The following is a 22,479-nucleotide window of genomic DNA, read 5'->3' on the forward strand; positions in this document are numbered from 1 at the left end:
CATTGTTTGGTGGATCTATTCATTGAACAATGTACTATATTTTAACTGCGGTTAGCTCAGTTGGCTGGCCCGTTGGTTTGTGATGCAGGGCAATGCCAACAGCCGGTTCAATTCCCATACCGGCTAATTTTTATCCCTGAAGGCCCTGCCTTCTCAACCTTGCCCCTCGCCTGAGGTGTGGTGACCCTCAGGTTAAATCGCCACCAGTCAGCTCTCCCCCTCAGAGAAGAGCATCCTATGGTCATCTGTGGCAACTTTACCTTTTTAATATATATCTTTAATGTAGCCACAGCAATAATTTGCTGAAAGTAAAATGCTCATTAATTTGTGGTGAGACCATTTAAAAAAAAAAACTAAGTTAAGAATTTAGGATCATAGAATCCCGACAGTGCAGAAGGAGGCCATTCGGCCCATCGAGCCTGCACCGACGACAATCCCACTCAGGCCCTATCCCTGCAATCCTACGGATTTACCATGTTAATCCACCTGACACCAAGGGGCAGTTTAGCATGGCCAAACCACCTAACCTGCACATCTTTGGACTGTGGGAGGAAACCCACGCAGACACGGGGAGAATGTGCAAACTTTTGCTACCAAATAAACCTGTTGGACTTTAACCTGGTGTTGTTAAACTTCTTACTGTGTTTACCCCAGTCCAACGCCGGCATCTCCACATCATGAACTCCACCCAGACAGTGACCCGGGTCTCTGATCATGTTCGATCTATCCAAATCTTCATTTTGTTTGTAAAAATATAGGAGTTTTCTTATTAAAAGTCAAATTATGTCCATCGCTGATAGAAAAATTTCCTCCTGATGCTGTGTTGCAGCAGTGCTAATTGTTGTGCTACAGTGCCGCCCATAATTAAATAATAGCCAAATTAAATAAGGATGAAACCATTCTGAAAACAGACATTTAAACCTCTATTACATTCAATTTTAATTGTAAATTTGAAGCCATTCATAAATGGTAGCACTTAGAATTCTTTGGGCATTCCTGACAATTAAGTTGTCTTCTTGACTGCTGCATTTAAAGGCTAGAAATTTAATTTAACTTTGCTCTTTAATTCTGTGATGGGAATTATCTGAGTAGTTTCAATCTGATAAATGAGGAGCTCCAGTCTGATGGGATGTTTTTTTTAAAGTTTACCTGGTGCTGTACAACAGGTTTTGTAAGGTGTTTATGTTCATGTGCTGGAATTTCTGAAGGAGTAATACACACCCAGACTGAAGATCAAGTGGCCCCTGAAGGTTCAGGCGAATTCAATAGGGCTCTGCACAGCCTGACTTAAGCCATCCATCAAACAGCAAGCCGAAAGGAGTGAAGGTGGGGTCATAAAGTGCAGCTGGAGGTGTTTGATGGGCTGTAGCCCGAAACTGTTTACACTTCTCTCATCCTAATAAAGTGTTTGAGGCTATTGACTCATGAGGGACAAAGTCTTTGTCAAATTCCAAAAGCATTTAACCATTAATGCAGCAAAGTTTTTTTTTTGTAGCTGGAATTGCATCTCCCGTTCCAATGTCACAAGGGTGGCACAGTGGTTAGCACTGCTGCCTCACAATTCCAGGGATCCGGGTTTGATTCCGGCCTCAGGTGACTGTGTCTGTGTGGAGTTTGCGTGTTCTCCTGTGTCTGCGTAACCACTGTGCCGTGCCACTGTGCTGCCAGTGACAGTGAAGGAACAGCTGGTGAGCCCATCCTCTTCACCCCAGTACATAAATTCGGGGCATTTTTCCGCAAGGCTGCTTCTCCTGAGGCTTCACCCTGGTGTGGCACAGTGGTTAGCACTGCTGCCTCACAGCTCCAGGAACCCGGGTTCAATTCCGGCCTCCGGTGACTCTGTGTGGAGTCTGCATGTTCTCCGTGTCTGCGTGGGTTTTCTCCTACAGTCCAAAGGTGTGTGGGTTAGGTTGATTGGCCATAGTAAATTGCCCTTTAGTGTCAGGGGGACTAGCAGGGTAAATAAGGGTAAATAAGTGGGGAATATGGCGATAGGGCCTGTTTGGGATTGTGGTTAGTGCAGATTTAATGGGCTGAATAGCTGCCTTCTGCACTGTAGGGATTCTATGAAAATCTGGAGTTTCAAACATTGAGAATTCAATCTTGACTAAAATAACAATACACATATGGCTGCTAAAACAGACAGTAACTTAGTGTTGTTCCTTGTGACTGGGAGAGCAGCCGTAGTAGGAAATCTCAGTAAAACTGCTGACAATAATTGCTTTGTCTTACCGGGTGCCAGTGGAGAACATCTTTCCACAATAATGATTATCGCTCTCAGTCAAAGACCACAAAGAGCTCGGAGGCTCTTTGCAGCATTACAGGTCGAAGAAAGGAGACATTAAGGGCAAGAGTTTTCCTCTGAGGTTGTAAAGACTGGGGGAATAAGGGAGATCCCAGTGTATGTAGCATATTTGGATTTTCAGAGGACATCTGACATGGTGCCAGACAAGAGGCTGTTACACAGGATTATGTTCCGGGCCTGGACAGTAATTTACAGGATTAAGGATTGGTTAATGGCAAAAAGGGAGCGTAAGAATGAATTGATCATTTTCGAGGTGGCAAGGTGCGGTGAGTGAGGCACCATAGAGATCAGTGCCTGGGTCTCAGCCACTTGCGATCTATATTAATGACTTGGGTGACAGAATAAAGTACAACATATCTAAGTTTGTTAACAATACAAAGCCAAAGGTGGCACAGTGGTTAGCACTGCTGCCTCACAGCGCCAGGGACCCAGGTTCAATTCCTGGCTTGGGTCACTGTCTGTGTAGAGTCTGGCCGTTCTCCCTGTGTCTAATTTATTTTTATTCATTTGTTGGGCATGGGCATCATTGGCTGGCCAGCATTATTGCCCATCCCTAGTTGCCCTTGAGAAGGTGGTGGTGAGCTGCTGCCTTGAATCGCTGCAGTCCATGTTCTGTGGGTTGATCCACAATGTCGTTATGGACGGAATTCCAGGATTTTGACCTAGCGACTGTGAAGGAACGGTGATATATTTCCAAGTCAGGATGGTGAGCGACTTGGAGGGGAACTTGCAGGCGGTGGTGTTCCCATGTATCTGCTGTCCCTTCCTCCGGGTGCTCTGCTTTCCTCCCACAGTCCAAAAGATGTATGGGTTAGGTTGATTGGCCATGCTAAATTGACCGAGTGTCAGTGGGATTTGCAGGGTAAATACTTGGGGTTACAGGCATAGGGCTGGGTGAGATTGTTATTGTTGCAGGCTCGATGGGCCAAGTGACCTCCTTCTGCACTGTCGGGATTCTATGATTTGGGAAAGTAACTATGAATGACACTGAAAAAGGATATGAACAGGTTAATTGGGCCAGAACGTGCTGATGTTAAGGGGAAATGTGAAATTATCTGCTTTTGTAGGATAGATAGAAAAGCATAAAGTATTATTGTTGGATAAGAGATTAATAAATGTTGGTATTTGGGAGTTCTTGTACATTTGATAGACGACCAGTTTTTTTAATGGGATATCGACGTGGCTGGCTAGGCCAGCATTTATTGCCCATCCCCAATTGCCCTTAAAATGAGAGGGCATTTAAGAGTCAACTACATTGCCGTGGATCTGGAGTCACATGTAGGCAAGGATGGCAGATTTCCTTCTCTAGTGAACCCCATCGGTTTTTATGGCAATCGTTATCATTAGACTTTTGATTCCAGATTTTTATTGAATTCAAATTTCACCATGTGGCATGGTGGGGTTCGAACCCAGGTCCCACAGAACATTACCCTGGATTACTAGTCCAGTAACAATATCACTACACCACCGCCTCCCCGGCATGCCGATGAGTAATTATATCGTTGTAAATAGGAAACATCTTTTCTTTTGTGCATGTGGTAAAAATGGTAACTTTATCATCTGAATGTAGTGGTATTTGGGGTGAGCTTACTTGTGGACACAGCAATTGGACATGCGTAGCCATTCCGCCCAGTGTTGCTGAACTGGGTTCCATTTGGATGGTAACGATTACCCGATGGTCATCGTTATTTTAAGAGAAAGCTGAATGTGCTCCCGGTCTCTCAGGAACGTCATTCTTCTGACAGAATGCGTGCTGATTGCCCGCAGGAAAAATATAGTCCAGTATGACCGAGATTTGACCTGACTTGAGGGTTATGTGGCTTGCTCGTTTATAGTGTATTCCAGCATTCTGGCTTCACCCAGCTAGTATTCCCTGGTTAGGCAATCACAATCATGCCAGTGGGACCGGTGGATGTGCAACAATGTCGCCTAGTGTAATCAAAGAGGGTTTTGAGCTTTTTTCTTTGAATCAAGCATCATACAGAAACTCCTGTTATTGAAAGCTTCTGGCAGTAGTTAACTGATTTGAGAATAAGAGAGGCTGTATTAAACAGAACTACCATTTAGGCTGGGCTCGAAATTACAGTGGTTTGTGAATCGGCCTTTTGTGGACCCTGATGTTTTGTTCCCAAAGATGATTAAATAAAACCCGCCGGTCGACAAGTAGATTACATGTTTTCAGTGAAACACTTGCCAGAAACCAAAAACCTTGACAAACTAAAGCTTTGGTTACTTCAGTTTCACGAAACTTAATTGAGGCCTGAGTGGATAATTTTAACTCCGTGGTTGGATGAAAAATAAGTGATGTGGAATTGGCGCCTGATGTCTTTTTTTTTATTGTCAAGAAAATTTGGTACAAAACTGATTAGTGGTCCAACCTTTCCTGTTTTACAGTCAGTGATTTTTAAAAAATTGTGATTAGCTGGGGTGGCACCTTGGTTAGCACTGCTGCCTCACAGCGCCGGGGACCCAGGTTCAATTCCCGGCTTGGGTCACTGTCTGTGTGGAGTCAGACATGGGGAGAACGTGCAATGTGGGTTTCCTCCGGGTGCTCCGGTTTCCTCCCACAGTCTGAAAGACGTGCTGGTTAGGTGCATTGGCCGTGCTAAATTCTCCCTCGGTGCACCCGAACAGGCACCGGAGTATAGCGACTAGGGGATTTTCACAGTAACTTCATTGCAGTGTTAATGTAAGCCTACTTGAGATACTAATAAATAAACTTGAGAAAACTTTAAACAACTAACCCATAAGAAAGCCTCAATACTTGCAAATCCTCATTAGGGAGATTCTGCTTCTGAGAAACCATTGATTTATTTGGGAAAAATTAATTTATTTAATTGTGGTTGTAAGAAGCTTGCAGTGACTTGTCTGTTGTGCATTAACAGAGATTTATTATATTAGTGTTCATTTCAGAATAACATCAAAGATATAAATTATTTTTGATTTCTATAAACAAATGATCCTCCTCCCAAATCAACAGGACAGATTTAGAATATAAATGTTGACTTGGTGAAAACAAAATCGCATTATCATCTGGTTCAATGTTTAAAGCTTATTTATCAGTGCCACAAGTATGGGCGGTGGCACAATGGTTAGCACTGCTGCCTCACAGCACCAGGGACCAGGGTTCGATTCCCAGCTCGGGTCACAGTCTGTGTGGAGTCTGCACATTCTACCTGTGTCTGCGTGGGTTTCCTCCGGGTGCTCTGGTTTCCTCCCCCAGTCAAAAGACATGCTGGTTAGGTGCATTGGCCATGCTAAATTCTCCCTCAGTGTTCCCGAACAGACGCCAGAGTGTGGCGACTAGGGGATTTTCACTCACCCAGTTGTGACTGATAAATGAACTTTACGCTTACGTTAACACTGCAATCAAGTTACTGTGAAAATCCCCCAGTCGCCACACTCCGGCATCTGTTCAACTACACTGAGGGAGTACTTGGTATGGCCAATGCACCTCACCAGCGTGTCTTTTGGACTGTGGGAGGAAATCGGAGCACCAAGAGGAAAGTCACGTGGAGAATGTGCAGACTCTGTGCAGACAGTGACCCAAGCCAGGAATTGAACCCGGGTCCCTGGCACTGAGAGGCAGCAGTGCTAACCACTGTGCCACCGTGCCAGATTTCTAATCCTTAGTCCAAAGGTGTGCAGGTTAGGTGGATTGGCCATGCTAAATGTATAGGGATAGGGTGGGGGAAGAAGGCCTGGGTGGTATACTCTGTCGGAGAGTCGGTGCAGACTTGATGGACCAAATGACCTCTTCTGAACTGTAGGGATTCTATGGTTCTCATTGGCCTGGCAAGTGTGTAATTATATAATAATTCTATAATTATAACATCACATCACTTACTGGCCCAGGGAAAGATGTTGACAAAACTTGAAAAGCTTCAAGATCCCACGATGGTCAGAAGTGTATAGTCGGATGGTAGCACTCCTTTTAAATATTGCACAGTTTGCATTGTATGCTGGCACATTGGAGTCTCCTAAGCTAAGGTCCTTCGGCTCTCGCACCCACCACTGGGTAAGTAAGCTATCCCCTTGCCTCTTGTCAGCTTTTCCAGTGTATCTGCTGACCCTCAACACGTTGAACGCTACCCCTACCTGCCCACTACTGCATGACAACATAATTATTTAAATTAGTTGGCTCTGAACCCTCTGAAAATAAAGAATTTACATCGTTCTGAATCCCCAGATATAATTGTCCCAGGTCCTTATGTCAGCATCGCTAGTTCCAGGGAAAACCCAACTCGGACAAAGCTCCTGTATCAAATAGTAACGGCTGGAACTCTCTGGCTTCGCCCACGACTGGGATTCTCCAGTCCTGCTGCAGTGAATGGAGATTTGGCTGAGTGCCAAATTCTCTGTTCTCACTGGTAGGGTGTGAACGGCCGGAGAATTTGGGCTCACGTGTATCTCTGTGCGTGCGTGTTGTGCGTGCATGCTCCTGCACATTGGACAGGGTACCAATGGAATCACAGCCCAACAGGAATCAGCACCTTGAAGGAAGATTTGATTTATTTTATTATTGTCACATGTATTGGGATACAGTGTCAAATATTGTTTCTTGCATGCTATACAAAGCATACTGTTCATAGAATACATATGGGAGAAGGAAAGGAGAGAGTGCAGAATGTAGTGTTACAGTCATTGCTCGGGTGCAGAGAAAGATCAGCTTAATATAAGGTAGGTAGAAAAGAAAAATAGATGGCAGCTAGAAATTATTTCACACCAGAACTAATTACATAATTCGGCAATAAATAATTTCTAAACCAATCGAATTCTCCACTTCTCCGACCACATTGGAGAATGTCTGACAATTTCCTTGGCAGTCGATTGATTTCTGTTGGGTTTAGAAAGAAATCATTAGAATTCACCTTTTGAGTAAGTGTGTTTGAGATATATAAAAGCCTACAGAAAGAGTAAATATGTTTGTTTCTCTTGGTTGTAGGTGCGTGCAGACCATGCAACGACACAGAAGTCCTTATGGCTGTGTGCACAAGTGATTTTGGTAAGTGCTTCAAATTCTTTTCACCACGTCTTTGTAATGTTCCCTTTTCCCTTCGGTCTATTCTATTTTCCTTCATGTGTAACTGATAATTTGGAACATTGGGTACATGGTGGTTAGCACTACTCCCTCACAGCACCAGGGACCCGGGTTCATATCCAGCCTTGGGTCACTGTCTATGTGGAGTTTGTACATTCTCCTCGTGTCTGTGTGGGTTTCCTCCGGGTGCTCCGGTTTCCTCCTGCACTCCAAAGATGTGTAGGCATTCTCTAGCGCACACAGCACAAGACTGGCTAGGCAAGCTCAATCCAGGATGGAGCTTGCATCCAGGGTCAGCTGACCTGTTCTCTTAAAGGGGCATGTCCCCAACATGCATAAGAGCACCTGACTGTGGAGTTTGGAGTTCTAGGTAGATATAGTGAAGAGGAGTGAAATTAACTAATTACAATTTCCATGAATAATCTTTGATGCTTCGTTAGGAATGGGAAAGAATTTGACTTTTGATAGAATGGTAAACATTTTTGTCAGTTTACCATTAAAGCAAGTATTGATATATGTTAAAAGGCATCTAAGACAGTTGTGAATTAGTTACTATCGTTTCAACATAGCTTATTTGACATTTTCTGAAACTGCTATAACAAAGTTATATTGAAATTTTTAACCAGCGAGAACGAGACGGCTACTATTGGATATTAAAATATTCAGGTCCCACAATGCAAAGCACATACCCAGGCTGATACTTTGGTGCAGTACCGAGGGAGCCCTGAAATGTCTGAGGCGCTGTATTTTTGGGTGGGTTAAATTGAGACTCCATCTGCTCTCCCAGGTGGATGTAAAAGATCCTGTGACAATGATTGAAGTTTGTCAATAGATTTGCAACTGCCATGTTCTCCCAATTGCCTCCGTCGTTGCTTCGCTGATCACTCACCGACAAGCAACCTCTAGTTTTACCCAGAATTCACAGCTTCTGCTGTAAGCCGCATGCCCGCATCTCACGGCTGGCACTGCCTGCCAGCTGTTTTGACCATGACAACCTCATCACTCAAACACACAGGCCAGGATTTTACCTGCTCACACATAAACAATGGCTACAAGAGCAGGTCAGAGGCTAGGAATGCTGCGGAGAGTAGCTCACCTCCTGACTCCCCAAAGCCTATCCACCATCTACAAGTCAGGAGTATGATGGAATACTCTCCCCTTACCTGGATGGGTGCAGCTCCAACAACACAAGAAGCTCAATGCCATCCAAGACAAAGCAGCCTGCTTGATTGGCACCACATCCACTCCCTCCACCACTGACGCTCAGTAGCAGCAGTGTGTACTATCTACAAGATGCACTGCAGCAATTCACCAAAGATCCTTAGACAGCATCTTCCAAATCCACGACCACTTCCATCTAGAAGGACAAGGGCAGCAGATGCATGAGAACACCACCGCCGCTTGCAAGTTCCCCTCCAAGCCATTCACTGCCCTGACTTGGAAATATGTCGCTGTTCCTTCACAGTCGCTAGGTCAAAATCCTGGATGTTCCTCCCTAACGGCATTGTGGGTCAACCCACAGAACATGGGCTGCAGCGATTCAAGAATCATAGAATCCTACAGTGCAGAAAGAGGCCATTGGGCCCATCGAGTCTGCACCGACCACAATCCCACCCAGGCCCTATCCACATATCCCTACATATTTATCCACTAACCCCTCTAACCTATGCATCCCAGGACACTAAGGGGCAATTTAGAATGGCCAATCATAAGAAGGCAACTCTCCACCGCCTTCTCAAGGGCAAGTAGGGATGGGCACTAAATGCTGGCATAGCCAATGACACCCATGTTCCACAAATGAATAAAAAACAATTGGAGGAGAAAATCAGTCCCATTTTTGACTATGGTCAGGTGACCCTGCTGTAGGAGTCGAGTGAGGACAGGACTCCACTCTGCTGCGAAGCCACCATGGTGGAATAGCTTGTTGGCGCACCTTGCCAAGGCTCATGAGGAAGGTTTGGATGAGGCCCACAGGTCTTCTAATGCCCATGGAAGTGTACCCCATTGAGCAACTGATGCCAGGGAGGAAGAAAAGTTAGAAATTTTTCAAAACAAACTATTCTCTAGGTGACATTTTAGTAACTAAAGCTTTAGCCTTGACACAGTTGTGCAGAATATTTAACAATCCTGTTGTATTAATAATTCATAGAATCCCTACAGTGCAGGAGGAGGCCATTCAGCCCATCGAGTCTGCACCAACTCACCGACACAACATCTTACCCATGCCCTATCTCTGTAACCCCATGTATTTACCTCACTAATCCCCCTAACCTACACCTCTTTGGACACGAGGGGACAATTTAGCATGGCCAATCCACCTAACCTGCAGTTCTTTGGACTGTGGGAGGAAACTGGAGCATCCGGAGGAAATCCACGCAGACACGGAGAACGTGCAAACTCCACACCACAGTGACCCAAGGCCAGAATTGAATCTGGGTCCTTGGCGCTGTGAGGCAGCAGTGCTAACCACTGTGCAAAGTTCAGTTAAAATCCACCTATGTTCATATTTTTCTTTACTCAATGCTCCTTGCGCTAAGCCACTCAAAGGGGCTCTGACATTAGATAATTCCAAGTTCTGAATTTGCTTACACTATTACAATCATATTTCAATTTAGTGAGGAAAGTGGTTTGGGATACACAATTGTGTAAAATTGGCAGTGTAGTGCAGGAAGCCATCAGATGATCATCCAAGGCTGGAATTGAACCCAGGTCCCTGGTGCTGTGAGGCAGCAGTGCTAACCACTGTGCCACCGTCTCTGAATTGCTTCAGACCAGCTGTCTGAATGAATTCCCTATGATTAATATTTTGAAAGAAAAATCCTATGCCTTGAAGTTATTCCATGGCGCCCCCTGTAAATTTGAGCGGAATTTCAGAAGGCAACCCACCTACTCCACTATTATCCCACAGTACTTTTCCAGTACCTTTTCAGAGTTGTACTTTGATCCATCTGGATCTCTGCAAAGACACTTTGATTCCGGGTGGTACATTCCCTTAACAGCACTGGGCCACTTCTCTGTCTCTTTCCTTTTGAAATTCGCTTTCATGCCACATCCTTGTGCTGACAACTACATTTAGTAACGAGACAATGTTTGCCTCTGAGCAGACCATTGTTTTCATTGGCACAGCTTCGCCACTTGTCTTTTATGTGGCAACCTACCTACAGAAGATGCTGGCAGGAAAAGCACCTCATGGATATTTGCCAGCCAGCTAGCTAAAACCATGCTACACTGTATGACTGCTGTGGATGGTTTTGGTTTAAGTTCAACAGCCATTAAACTGGAGTTCACATTGTAACAGATACAGTCAAACCCTTGTAGATTAGTTTAACTTTCGGGTAGTTTTTTTTTGCAAAGAATACAATAGTATTATGAGCAGATCACAGGAGCAGTATGACGCCAATCTTTAAAAGGGAGCATTGATACCTGGGTTTACGAACAGGAATGTAAGGTGACATGATCACATGGGATAATTACATAATTGCGCCACTAATCTTGTTTACTGTTACAAATTTTAGAAGCTCCATAAAATAATGTGACAATAAAATTGATTGTTAAAGTTTTAAGCTGTAGGCACATGTTACAATGCCAGCTTTTAGTGATTCAGTTGGTAGTTGGGGAGGCGATGGCCTCGTGGTATTATCACTAGACTATTAATCCGGAAACTCAGCTAATGTTCTGGGGACCTGGGTTCGAATCCCGCCACGGCAGATGGTGGAATTTGAATTCAATAAAAAATATCTGGAATTAAGAATCTACTGATGACCATGAAACCATTGTCGGAAAAACCCATCTGGTTCACTAATGTCCTTTGGGGAAGGAAATCCTTACCTGGTTTGGCCCACATGTGACTCCAGAGCCACAGCAATGTGGCTGACACTCAACTGCCCTCTGAAATGGTCTAGAAAGCCACTCAGTTCAAAAGGGCGACTAGGGATGGACAATAAATGCTGGCCTTGCCAGTGATGCCCATGTCCCACGAATGAATTAAAAAATCGTTCTCTCCCTCGGGTGATCTGCAATTCGTGTACAGGGCAATCCCATCTCTTGCCATCCAGCCTCCATTAACCTCATTGGCTGTCTGAGGAAGTGGGAGCTGTCATTGAGATCTAAAGTTGTTAAACACAACTCATAAAAACTTAAAATTCTAACCGGATCGGACAGGTTAGATTCAGAAAGAATGTTCCCAATGGCGGGGGAGTCCAGAACTAGTGGTCATAGTTTGAAGACTGAGGTGAGGAGAAATTTCTTCACCCAAAGGGTGGTGAATCTGTGGAATTCACTGTCACAGAAAGTAGCTGATGTCAAAACGTTGTCTGATTTCAAGAAAAAATTAGATCTAGCTCTTGGGGCTAAAGGGATATGGGGAGGAAGGGGGGAATCAGGATATTGAATTTGATCAGCCATGATCATCATGAGTGGCAGAGCAGGCTCGAAGGGCCGAATGGCCTACTCCTGCTAGTTTTTAATGTAACAAACACTTGTGGCACTAATACTCAAACTGGAAATAACCAACTTGTATAGCATTGGCATATTAGTGAAAATCAGCAGCTGGCTCTGAATGGGTTAATGATAGCTTGGCATGGTGATCTACACTGTAGTAAAGAATAGTGGCCGAAACATTAGCGGTAAGGTAATTAGTGAGCTCAAACCTCTGCTACTCTGCTTTAAGCACTCATGGTCTACTGAAAGTAAATAGCCGGTGAGTAATTTATCCTTGCATGGTTGGATAATGCCATGATTTGCAGGTCTTAAATATAGGTTAGGTTAAAGGGGCTATGGCTGTTCCCCTCCCCCTCCAACCTCGCTCTGCTTTTGTCCTGCAGTTGCAGTGCATGTGGTAGTTTGCTGGCGTTTTGTGCCCATCAGAGAAGGAACAAAAGCATATTCTATCATTTTGACAGCAATTTAATTGTAATGTTGAAAAATCGAAGCCAACGCTTTTGCAGAGCTCCGTTTTTTTTTTAAAAAGCCAACATGCCTCAATTGCACCATGCCTTAACCTATTTTGTAAAAGAAAATGAAGGGGCCTTGTTGCCATGGTTTCTCCACACCACCCTCAGACATGACCAGTCTGTTTGTAGAGTTTGTGATTTCAAAACATAATTTATGTGACCTATGAGGGGAATTTGAGGTGATACCCAAAATCACTTAGTCACAATCTAGATTCAATAGAAAAATGTTACTGTCGGGTTTAGTGGGATAAAATTTGGATTGGTGAACCAGTTTCCCTGACCTTTTGCCAGTTTGGACTTTGATAAGGTTCTGATTGATTACCATGGCAACACAATGGTGTACAAAGATCAAATCTGTAAATCCTCTGTTATGACTCTTAAAGGCATCAATAATCAAGATTATATTGGCATATTTATGGTGCTATTTTCTCAAATAAATGAATGAAAGCAATGGCTGTTATGTTGTGCTAACTGGCAGCCATTTTAGTTGACCAGATTCATAAGTTGAGCTATTTCATTATCAATTATATATAAAAGTTTATATATTAGTGTCACAAGTAGGTTTACATTAACAATGCAATGAGGTTACTGTGAAAGTTCCCTAGTTGCCACACTCCGGCGCATGTTCGGTTACACTGAGGGAGAATTTAACACGGCCAATGCACCTAACCAGCACATCTTTCAGATTGTGGGAGGAAACCAGAGCACCCGGAGGAAACCCACACAGACACGGGGAAAACGTGCAGACTCCGCACAGACAGTGACCCAAGCCAGGAATCGAGCCCAGATCCCTGGCGCCGTGAGGCAGCAGTGCTAGCCACTACCACCCTTGTATCCATAAAAACCGGGATGTGTTCACAAATTTGCTAAAAGATGCACCGATTGATATTAGATCTGTTGAAAATATAACATTTGGTATTCTGATGAAAAGGCATCTGTGGCCTTTATTTTTAAATTATACAAGTTCATAGGGTTTTACAGCACATAGAGGCCATTCGGCCCATCTTGTCTATGCCCGCCATCAAGTGCCTATCTATTCTAATCCCATTTTCCTGTACTTGGGTGCATAGCCTGCTCTCTTTGTTGATCATAACATTGTGATGTACATCAGTACAGCTACTATTCCAATTTGTAAATCTGATTGTAAAAGGTCTTGCAAAAAGCTTTGGTAAATTCTACAAGAGTTCTTTAAATCATTTAAAGCAGTATGGATTCTAGAATCATAGAAACCCTACAGTGCAGAAAGAGGCCATTCGGCCCATCGAGTCTGCACCGACCACAATCCCACCCAGGCCCTACCTCCAGATCCCTATATATTTACCCACTAATCCCTCTAATCTACGCATCTTAGGACACTAAGGGCAATTTTTATCATGGCCAATCAACCTAACCCGCACATCTTTGGACTGTGGGAGGAAACCGGAGCACCCGGAGGAAACCCACTGATCATTCAGTGAGCTAATCAGCCAAACATTTGCCAGTGTTCTCCAGCCATTCACGCCGGTGGGATTCTCTGGTTCCTCCGGCAGCGCACCCCCCTGCCAAGGGTTTCCCAGCAGCGTGGGGTGACTTCAGTAGGAATTCCCATTGACAGCGGCGGGACAAGAGGATCCCACCGCCAGCAATCGGCACGCCGCCTCCCGCTGCCAAGGAAAACAGTGCGGGGAGGCCAGCGAATCTTGCCCATGGTCTAACTGAGTGGCACAGATCAGGAAAGCCCCATGTTTGAGTCTTGGTCTGTGCCCGATTGCTTTTGCCTTGGATGGCGGCAGTGCGAGCACGCTACAGTTGGCCTCAGTACCCTAAGACAGCAAGGGAAGAAATGAACTCCTATTTCTGTTAATGATTATAATGCACATGTCCATGCATTGAACCTATGATGCCCTATAATATGATTAAATTGACAACTGATGCTCACTGGCCAGCTTCACACTTTAAAGAGATACACAGGAGAGCCACTGGGATCAAGGGACCAGCATGATCATAAATTATAGAATCCTACAGTGCAGAAGGAGGCCATTCGGCCCATCACGTCTTCACTGACCACAATCCCACCCAGCCCCTATCCCCACAACCCCATGCATTTACCCTAGCTAGTCCCCCTGACACTAAGGGACAATTTAGCATGGCCAATCCACCTAATCGCACATCTTTGAAGTGTGGGAGGAAACTGGAGTAAACCCACGTTGACCCTGGGAGAACGTGCAAACTCCACACAGACAGTGACCCAAGCTGGGAATTGAACCCGGGTCCCTGGTGCTGTGAGGCAGCAGTGCTAACCACTGTGCCACCATGCTGCCCCAAATCTCCACTCTTTCACTGAAAAAGAGGGTGAACAAAGGAGGAAGAGAAATTGGGTAGCGGCAGAGAGGTAATTAATTCCCTAGCGAAGGCTGCTGTGTAGAATTGCGAGGAATCACTGCTGTACCATTTAAATTTGCTACAGAATGATCGATTTTCCACTCATTGTAATGCTAGCTTGTTGTATAGATTAATCTTGCGTAATAAATAACAATGTCTTTAGTTTTCCAAGCAGACATGCACACAGCGCAAATCCATTTTTATCTAGAATAAATATCCTGTTTAAATACATTAGCAGTACAGAAGATTATCAGAAATCTGTGGCTGTGTGGTCCAGTGTTAACCTGACTGATTGATTAGTGTTCAGTTTGGGTGGAGGACTTGGCACAGACCAGAATAGCCATCCCACCCCATGCTCACAGAATAAACTCCTCAAGACGGCCTATATCAGAGTTTAGTGGTGTTTCTGACCATTTGTCTTCTAATTTAACGGAGCAGATTTTTAAAGTGATGGCTAATTGCCTAAACCAGTCAGGCACTCACTAAAGGCCTGGAACTCCCGTTTTCCAACATTTAGCAAGGGCTGGGCCACTGCATTATTTGAAAATCGTGGAGTTCAGTTTGCAAATGTTTTCGTTCACAAGTCTTAAGCATTAAAACATTTGCCAGTCCATGGATTAAATGCAAAGGTCTTATGATGTATCAAGCCTCATGATAATGCTCTTAACTGTTGCATAATTTCATAATCGGGTTACAGTCGCCAAGGTATTCATTTACCAATCCAGTCGCAGGGAGGGGTCTCAACCTCGCGTTTTCATATAGGTGGCACAGTGGTTAGCATTACTGCCTCACAGCACCAGGGACCCGGGTTTGCTTCCCGGCTTGGGTCACTGTCTGTGTGGAGTTTGCACATTCTCCCCGTGTCTGTGTGGGTTTTCTCCGATTTCCTCCCAGAGGCCAAATATGTGCGGGTTAGGTGAATTAGTCATGGTAAATTGCCCCTTAGTGTCCCAAGACGTGCAAGTTAGATTGACTTAACTGTGTGGGGTTACAGGGATAGTGTGGGGGCGGGGGGGGGGGGGGAGAGCCTGGGTAAGATGCTCTGTCGGAGAATTGGGCATACTCGATGGGTCGAATGGTCTCTTCTGCACTGTAAGGATTGAATGGGCAGGATTTTCTGGCCATGCTCACTCCAAAACCAGAAAATTCTGCCTGAGGTCAACGAATCTTTGCATGGTCCGTTCCCCCCGCCGGCTATGATTCCATGGTGGGCAGAATGGGGAAATTCCGGTCTATATGTTTGAAGGGCAGTAGGAATTTGCTGAAAAGCCTGATTATGGTTGTTGGTTTGTGTGTACGATTTCAAAAGGATGCACTTTCTAATTTTTTAATCGTGTAAAGCATTGGCCTGGAAATCGATGATGGTGCAGCATCATGTTCCCTCACGACCCTGTTTAAAATCCGTGGTCTGATGGACCGGAATGAATCCTTGGAAACTTCTGGGACATAGCTATACTGCTGTCCGAGCAACCTCCCCAGAAATATGGATACAAGATGCCTGGCTGTGGGTTGCATATTGTGTCTCCTCCCAGAAAGTAGTAGATCAGGGACAGGGGTTGGCGAGGGAAAAAGTAAGAAACTCTGGATTGGTAGCCTGGACTCCATGGTAGGGCCCCCTGGACCCTTTGGGATGCTGTCACACCTCAAATACTGGTCTCCAACCAGATAGTGAGTTCCATTGAGTTGAGGTAGCATCCCGTCTGCATTGGCGCCCTTGTTGGGATTGGAAAGGGCATTTTCCCCTAAATATCAAGGCCACTGGAGATTCCCATGGAAGGTCAGAACTTGGTTCTGACCATTCTGGTGGTTTCCCCTTTGGGTTATGTAATGTCCCAACTATGTTAGGGGTTGAGAGTTTTAAACAGAGAAAAAGACGTGGATGCACAGGTAGATTTAAAATACTAAGAACATTTATTTTTGGAGGTCTTGCATGGGGTGGCACAGTGGTTAGCACGGCTGCCTCACAGCGCTAGGGATCTGGGTCAATTCCGACCTCGGGTCACCTGTCCATGTGGAGTTTACACGTTCTTCCTGTGTCTGCGTGCGTTTCCTCCGGGTGCTCCGGTTTCCTCTCTGTCCAAAGATGTGCGGGTTAGGTTGATTGGCCATGCTAAATTGACCCTAGTGTTAGGGGGATTGTAGGGTAAATATGTGGGGTTATGGGAATAGAGTCTGGGTGGAATTGTGGTACAGACTCGATGGGCTGAATGGGATCCTTCTGCCCTGTAGGGATTCTATGATGTACAAACGGAAAGTTAAATGGCAACCTCTGCAACAAAAAAAAGCCTAGTGACAGCACCATCAAATCGTGATCAGCTCTGAAAGCAGTCTGCAAACCGTTTAAATATATAACTGGTTACAGCAGAGACCGACTGAAACAGGGATGTTTTGGCGTAACTTCTTGGCATTGATTGAGATGGCACCACTAATCCTTTTGGTATTGTTGTAGGGAAATATCCCTTACCAGTGCAGAATAGAAGTTGAGTCGCAAATCAAGGTTCAAAGCGTGTCTTTATTGTACAATTACTGTGATCCCAGGGAGACCCTCGTAGCCAGCTCAGAAACAGTGGCTTGGCCACGTTGATCTCAATTAAATCACATCAGCTCTGGATCTTTATAGGGATCCAAATTCGCGCGGGAACATTTGATTATGCTTTTTTACACAATGTATAAAGTGGTCTGTCAGTTTCAAAAGTCCCTAGGAAGTTTCATCGATTAGCATTTGTATGGTGTGTGTTCGTGTTAATGGGATTACTTGGTCCTGCCCCGGTGTCTGGAGTATTTCATTCTTAACCTTTTATCCTTATCTCTTAGTTTATCAGATTTTTATGTCTGCCTTGGCCGAATTGGTAATATTTCAGTGATAGCTTGGTTTTGATAACCCACTCTATGTCTCGTTTCATAGGGATCTTGATCGTCCTTGGCCAGTTTAAAATGCAGCTGCGCGCTGTTGCTAGGCAGATTAGGGATCTTCCGTAGTTTCTGAAATTCGTGAGTCTCTCAGCTGTGCAGGGGGGGACCCGATCGAATATCCATCCGGGGGTGCCCCTCTGCATTGTTGGCCCGTTATGAGTGGTGCCAATTAGTCCAATATGTAAATATGTTTGATGATACAAATATGGTTTTCTGGAAAATTTCCTCCTTCAGTATTATACAGCGGTGCTCTGGGTTTAGAAACAGGAAAGGATGTTCCTCCAGTGCACCTTCCAGAACAGGGTCCTCCAAGATAAAAATGTTCTATGCATCTTGTGTGCATCTATACAAATGTGAAACAGGTTTAGTGCAAACATCACATCAAAAACTGGTGCCACCATCTGATTAGAGATTTGAGAGGATGAAGGTGAACTGGAAAACCTCCCTTTCCATTGTCACGTAAAGAAAGTAGGAAGGAAAAATGGTTTGAGTTGAGTTTTGTTGAAGTATGTTTATATTAAAGTCCAAGATCGACCCCATTGAGTCTCACTCCAAAGCAGTGGCCTGCGGGTATGTTTAAGAAGTTGAGATGCAGTGTCGTTCACAAGATGCTAAGGTGTTTTTCTCTCTTGTTTCTCCAGTGGTTCGAGGTCACATTCGGAACGTGGCCCATGATGTGGAGCGGCAGGAGTCTGTTGTTAGTGTGAGCACCACCAAGATCTACAGACAGAAGTACACCCTCTTTCACCCAATAGGAAAATACGGAAAATCCTTTGGGGAAGTCAGGACATTCTTAAAGTGCGGCGTGAAACAAGGGGTCGGGAGCTTCATTTTCACTGGCCACGTCCACTTTGGAGAGGCGTGGCTTGGGTGCGCACCTCGCTACAAAGACTTTAAGAGAATCTACGAGGTGGCCAAGGAAGCACATGAGAATCAGTGCGAGATTGAGTCAGACTGATGCTGCTTAACAACTCGGCTGCTTTTATTTTTAATTGGCAGAAAAGGACTGTGAAACATACATGCTGCCACGGTACATTCCGGAATCACATTGTGAATGAATCCCTGAAGAAAAGGGTTTTTTTTTTTGGGGGGTGGTGGGGGGACAGGGTTGACTCATTGTCCAGTGGGAACAGCTGTGGTTGTGCTGGTAACCTCGCTGTGCAAAGGACACTGAGAAAGGAACTGTGGGTTTGATTTATTGTCCAATGAGAACAATTGTTACTGCGCAGTGTGAAGGCCCCTTAGAGAGGATGGGGAGTGATTTATTGTCCAATGTGAGCAATTGCGAACGTGCACTCGGTTACACTTTGCGAAAGACCATTTTTGGTTGAAGAAGAAATTTGTAAAAAGAAAAGTCATATTCGAACAATTTCCTTTTAGCAAGGGGACAATGGGGTACTCCAGATTAAAATTAGTTTTTTAAAAAAACAAATTGTGCGACTGATTTGGCACCCTGATGCCTGTAAAGTTGTACAGGCTGCATGATTACATAGGTGCTTATAAAGATCTTTTAACCCAAAACTAACAGGGAGGTTGTTGACCGACAGGATTAATGACAGAAGCATGTGACCAGTGTGAATAGATCTTTCTGGCCATCCGGTTGAACTGAACCTCAATCCAGATAAATGTTCCCTGTTTTTAATAAGAGAATGTTTACTTTGTATATTTTTGTTATATTTATTTTATTTGCTGCAACCTTAGAAGGAGGAAAGCACAAATTGGAGTCTCAGTCTGGTGAATATATCAGTTCCAAAAGCATATGGGTAACAACAACATGTTCTGCAGCATTGGTAGCGTTATCTCTTTCCATTTCATGTTCACCTCAGAAATCTGTTCCCGATTCCCAAAAGTAAAGTTTATTTATTAGTCACAAGTAGGCTTACATTAACACTGCAATGAAGTTACTGTGAAAATCCCCCAGTCGCCACACTCCGACGCCTGTTTGGGTACACAGAGAATTTAGCACGGCAATGCATCTAACCAGCACGTCTTTTCCCATTGTGGAAGGAAACTGGAGGAAATCCATGCAGACACGGGGAGAATGTGCAGACTCCACACAATGACTCAAGCCGGGAATCGAACCCAAGTCCCTGGCGCTGTGATGCAGCAGTGCTAACCACTGTGCCACCTGTCCCTTGGCATCATGTAACCTTGACTCTCGAACCATGGTAGCTTTCCCCCTTCTTCAAGTTCAGAAAGCTGTATTCTTGTCCGTACATTCCCTTGGTGAGCAGACTGGTAATTGTAGCGTCGACCGCTAAGAACATTGATGTGTTCTTGAGCAACCTGATACTAGGATATTTCTTGTGGAAAAACTGGGAGTGTTTGTGAACAGAGGGGTGGGAGGGATGCACTTCCTTATTGTGGAAGCAAGGAAAGGCAGAGCCCTTGTTCAGTTTTTGAAGTGAGAAAAGACCAGGATATCATGTAAATTTCTGGAGTATACAAGATGGCTACCACTAATGTTAAAATGCAAACACCATAACACTTCAAATTGGATGATTCAATCTTTGTCAAAACACTATTGTGAATTAAACATGGAAAGAGGGATGAAAATGGACCAATATCTTTACTGTGCTTTTCTTGTCTCTCTGTACTTGGCTTACTGTGCCATTGTGTTGTAGAAATATGGTGCTGCCAATGCTACCCCTGTATAATATTTACTATATTGCCATTCTCTGTGGTCTTGGTTGTGTTTGTGTGTCCGCAGCTAGCTTGAGTGTACATAGTGTAAATATTTATGCTTAAAAAAAATCCTACATTCAATGGATGGAAAAATTGAGATTTTCTGAGTCTCTCTATAAATATGGGCTGTAGTTTTGTTTTTAAGAACTTATCTGTGTTTTTTTTAAAAAGAGGTTTTTTTGATTCTACATTTGAAAAGTTTATTAAAATCTGAAACAAATTGTCATTTTCAAGAGTGTCCACTTGAATGATTTGCATTGCACTGCGACAGACTGAACTAAACATCCACCCCCTCCACCACCGACGCTCAGTAGCAGCAGTGTATACTATCTACAAGATGCACTGTAGCAATTCACCTAAGATCCTTGGACAGAATCTTCCAAACCCATGACCACTTCCATCGAGAAGGACAAGGGCAGCAGATAAATGGGAACACCATCACCACCTGCAAGCTCTCCTCCAAGCCACTCGCCATCCTGACTTGGAAATATATTGACGTTCCTTCGCAGTCACTGGGTCAAAATCCTACGGCATTGTGGGTCAACCCATGGTACACGGACTGCAGCGATTCAAGAAGGCAGCTCACCACTACCTTAAGGGCAAATAGGGATGGGCAATAAATACTGGCTAGCCAGCGACGCCCATGTCCCACAAATGAATTTTAAAAAAAAGAATGACTGCTTTCTCTGCTGGGAATCTATGACTGGGGATTAAAAAAACGGTAGTGATTCAGATTGGTATAAAACAAGAAAGTAATTCTTATGAAGTAATTCATGTAGAGGCCAATCATTTTAACCACATTGTGTGGAGAATATGAATGCATTCACGGATAATGGATGGAATTCTCCCATCCTGCCCGCCACGGGAATCATAGCAGGCTGCACACGGACCATACAAAGGTCTACTGACCTCGGGTGGGATTTTCCGGTCTGGGGTGAGTGCGACTGGAAAATCCCACCCAATGTGTTATACACCATTTTTAAAAAAACATTGCCTTATTAAATATAAAACATGAAAGGAATATTGTGGAGCACATGTTAAATTAGACCACAGGAGTTGTTGATTGCTTGAGGGGTTTGTGGGGAAATATCTCTCTTCTACCTATCTGCTTCTTTCGCATTCTGATTCTATCGATTTCTCTCTATCTGTTTTGCTCCCCCTTCTGCTTTTGCTCTGGGACTCTCTCATACTCTCTCTTGTCTGGCCCTAACGTTTTGGGTCTCTGGCTCTTGTGGTTATTCTTCTGAGGGATAATGGGGGAGGCATGAGGTGGGTCTTTAAAGTGATGCATCACGTGGTGGAAGGCCGGGATTTTAACCCCGCGGAAACGCAAAGGGGAACGGTCATTCTGCCCGCCTCGATCAATCGGAATGACCACTGCAGGTCAATGGAGGAATGCAAGCCAATGAAGAGAGCCTCCAACAGACCATGTCATTGGTAAAGGCAAACAGCATGGAACCATGTTATATCTGGATGGGAGGGCACAATCTGGTCTGACTTATCTTGTGTGAGTCAACATTCTCAGCAACCAGCCTTGAGGTCAACTGTTGCCTGAATGACGCAATCATAGAACCCCTACAGTGCATCTGTAGGCCATTGAGTCCGGTTGGTATCTTACCCAGGTCCTCCTTCCCCCTGCCCTATTCCTGTAACCTCATGCACTTGTACCATGGCCGATGCACCTAACCTACACATCTTTGAACACTAAGGGGCAATTTACCATGGACAATCCACCTAACCTGCACATCTTTGGAGTGTGGGAGGAAGCCCACACAGACACGGGAGAACATGCAAATTCCACACAGTCACCTGAGGTTGGAATTGAATCTGGACCCTTGGCGCTGTGAGATAGCAGTGCTAACCACTGTGCCACCGTGCCACCCTGTGTCTGATAAATTCATGCTAGAATTCTAAACCTAAGGTGAAAGAGAGAGGTTGCAAAGTTTTGTGCTGAATCACTGTGGTTAGTTAAGTAAACATGCATGTGAGGTACATTTGCTTGTACTATGTGACAAGCATTTTCAACAAAAATTAGTGTATGTGGCTAACACAGTGGGGCTAGTCAATCATTTCTATTGGACAGTACTGTGAAAGGGGATCTGTGGTTGCTGTGGTGAATCACCTCATTGGGTTACATGTCAGGCGATTTACCAATGTATATCCTTGTGATGAAAAGCTAGTCATATTCATACCATCAAGTCTTTTCAAAACATCTTTTAACT

The 22,479-nt window shown here is 44.5% G+C and overlaps 1 protein-coding gene across 1 annotated transcript in view; it reads left to right on the forward strand.

The window, feature by feature from the left end:
- Positions 1–20,419, forward strand: part of metrn (meteorin, glial cell differentiation regulator) — a 45,728-nt gene extending 25,309 nt beyond the window's left edge. Inside the window, exons 3-4 of the mRNA XM_078240051.1 lie at positions 7,251–7,310; positions 18,214–20,419. Coding sequence (XP_078096177.1) covers positions 7,251–7,310; positions 18,214–18,530 — 377 coding nt within the window. The 3' untranslated portion in view covers positions 18,531–20,419. The remainder of the gene's footprint in view (positions 1–7,250; positions 7,311–18,213) is intronic.
- The last annotated feature ends 2,060 nt before the right edge of the window (positions 20,420–22,479 follow it).

This window comes from Mustelus asterias, chromosome 23 (assembly GCF_964213995.1).
Source record: "Mustelus asterias chromosome 23, sMusAst1.hap1.1, whole genome shotgun sequence".
NCBI classification, from domain to species: domain Eukaryota; kingdom Metazoa; phylum Chordata; class Chondrichthyes; order Carcharhiniformes; family Triakidae; genus Mustelus; species Mustelus asterias.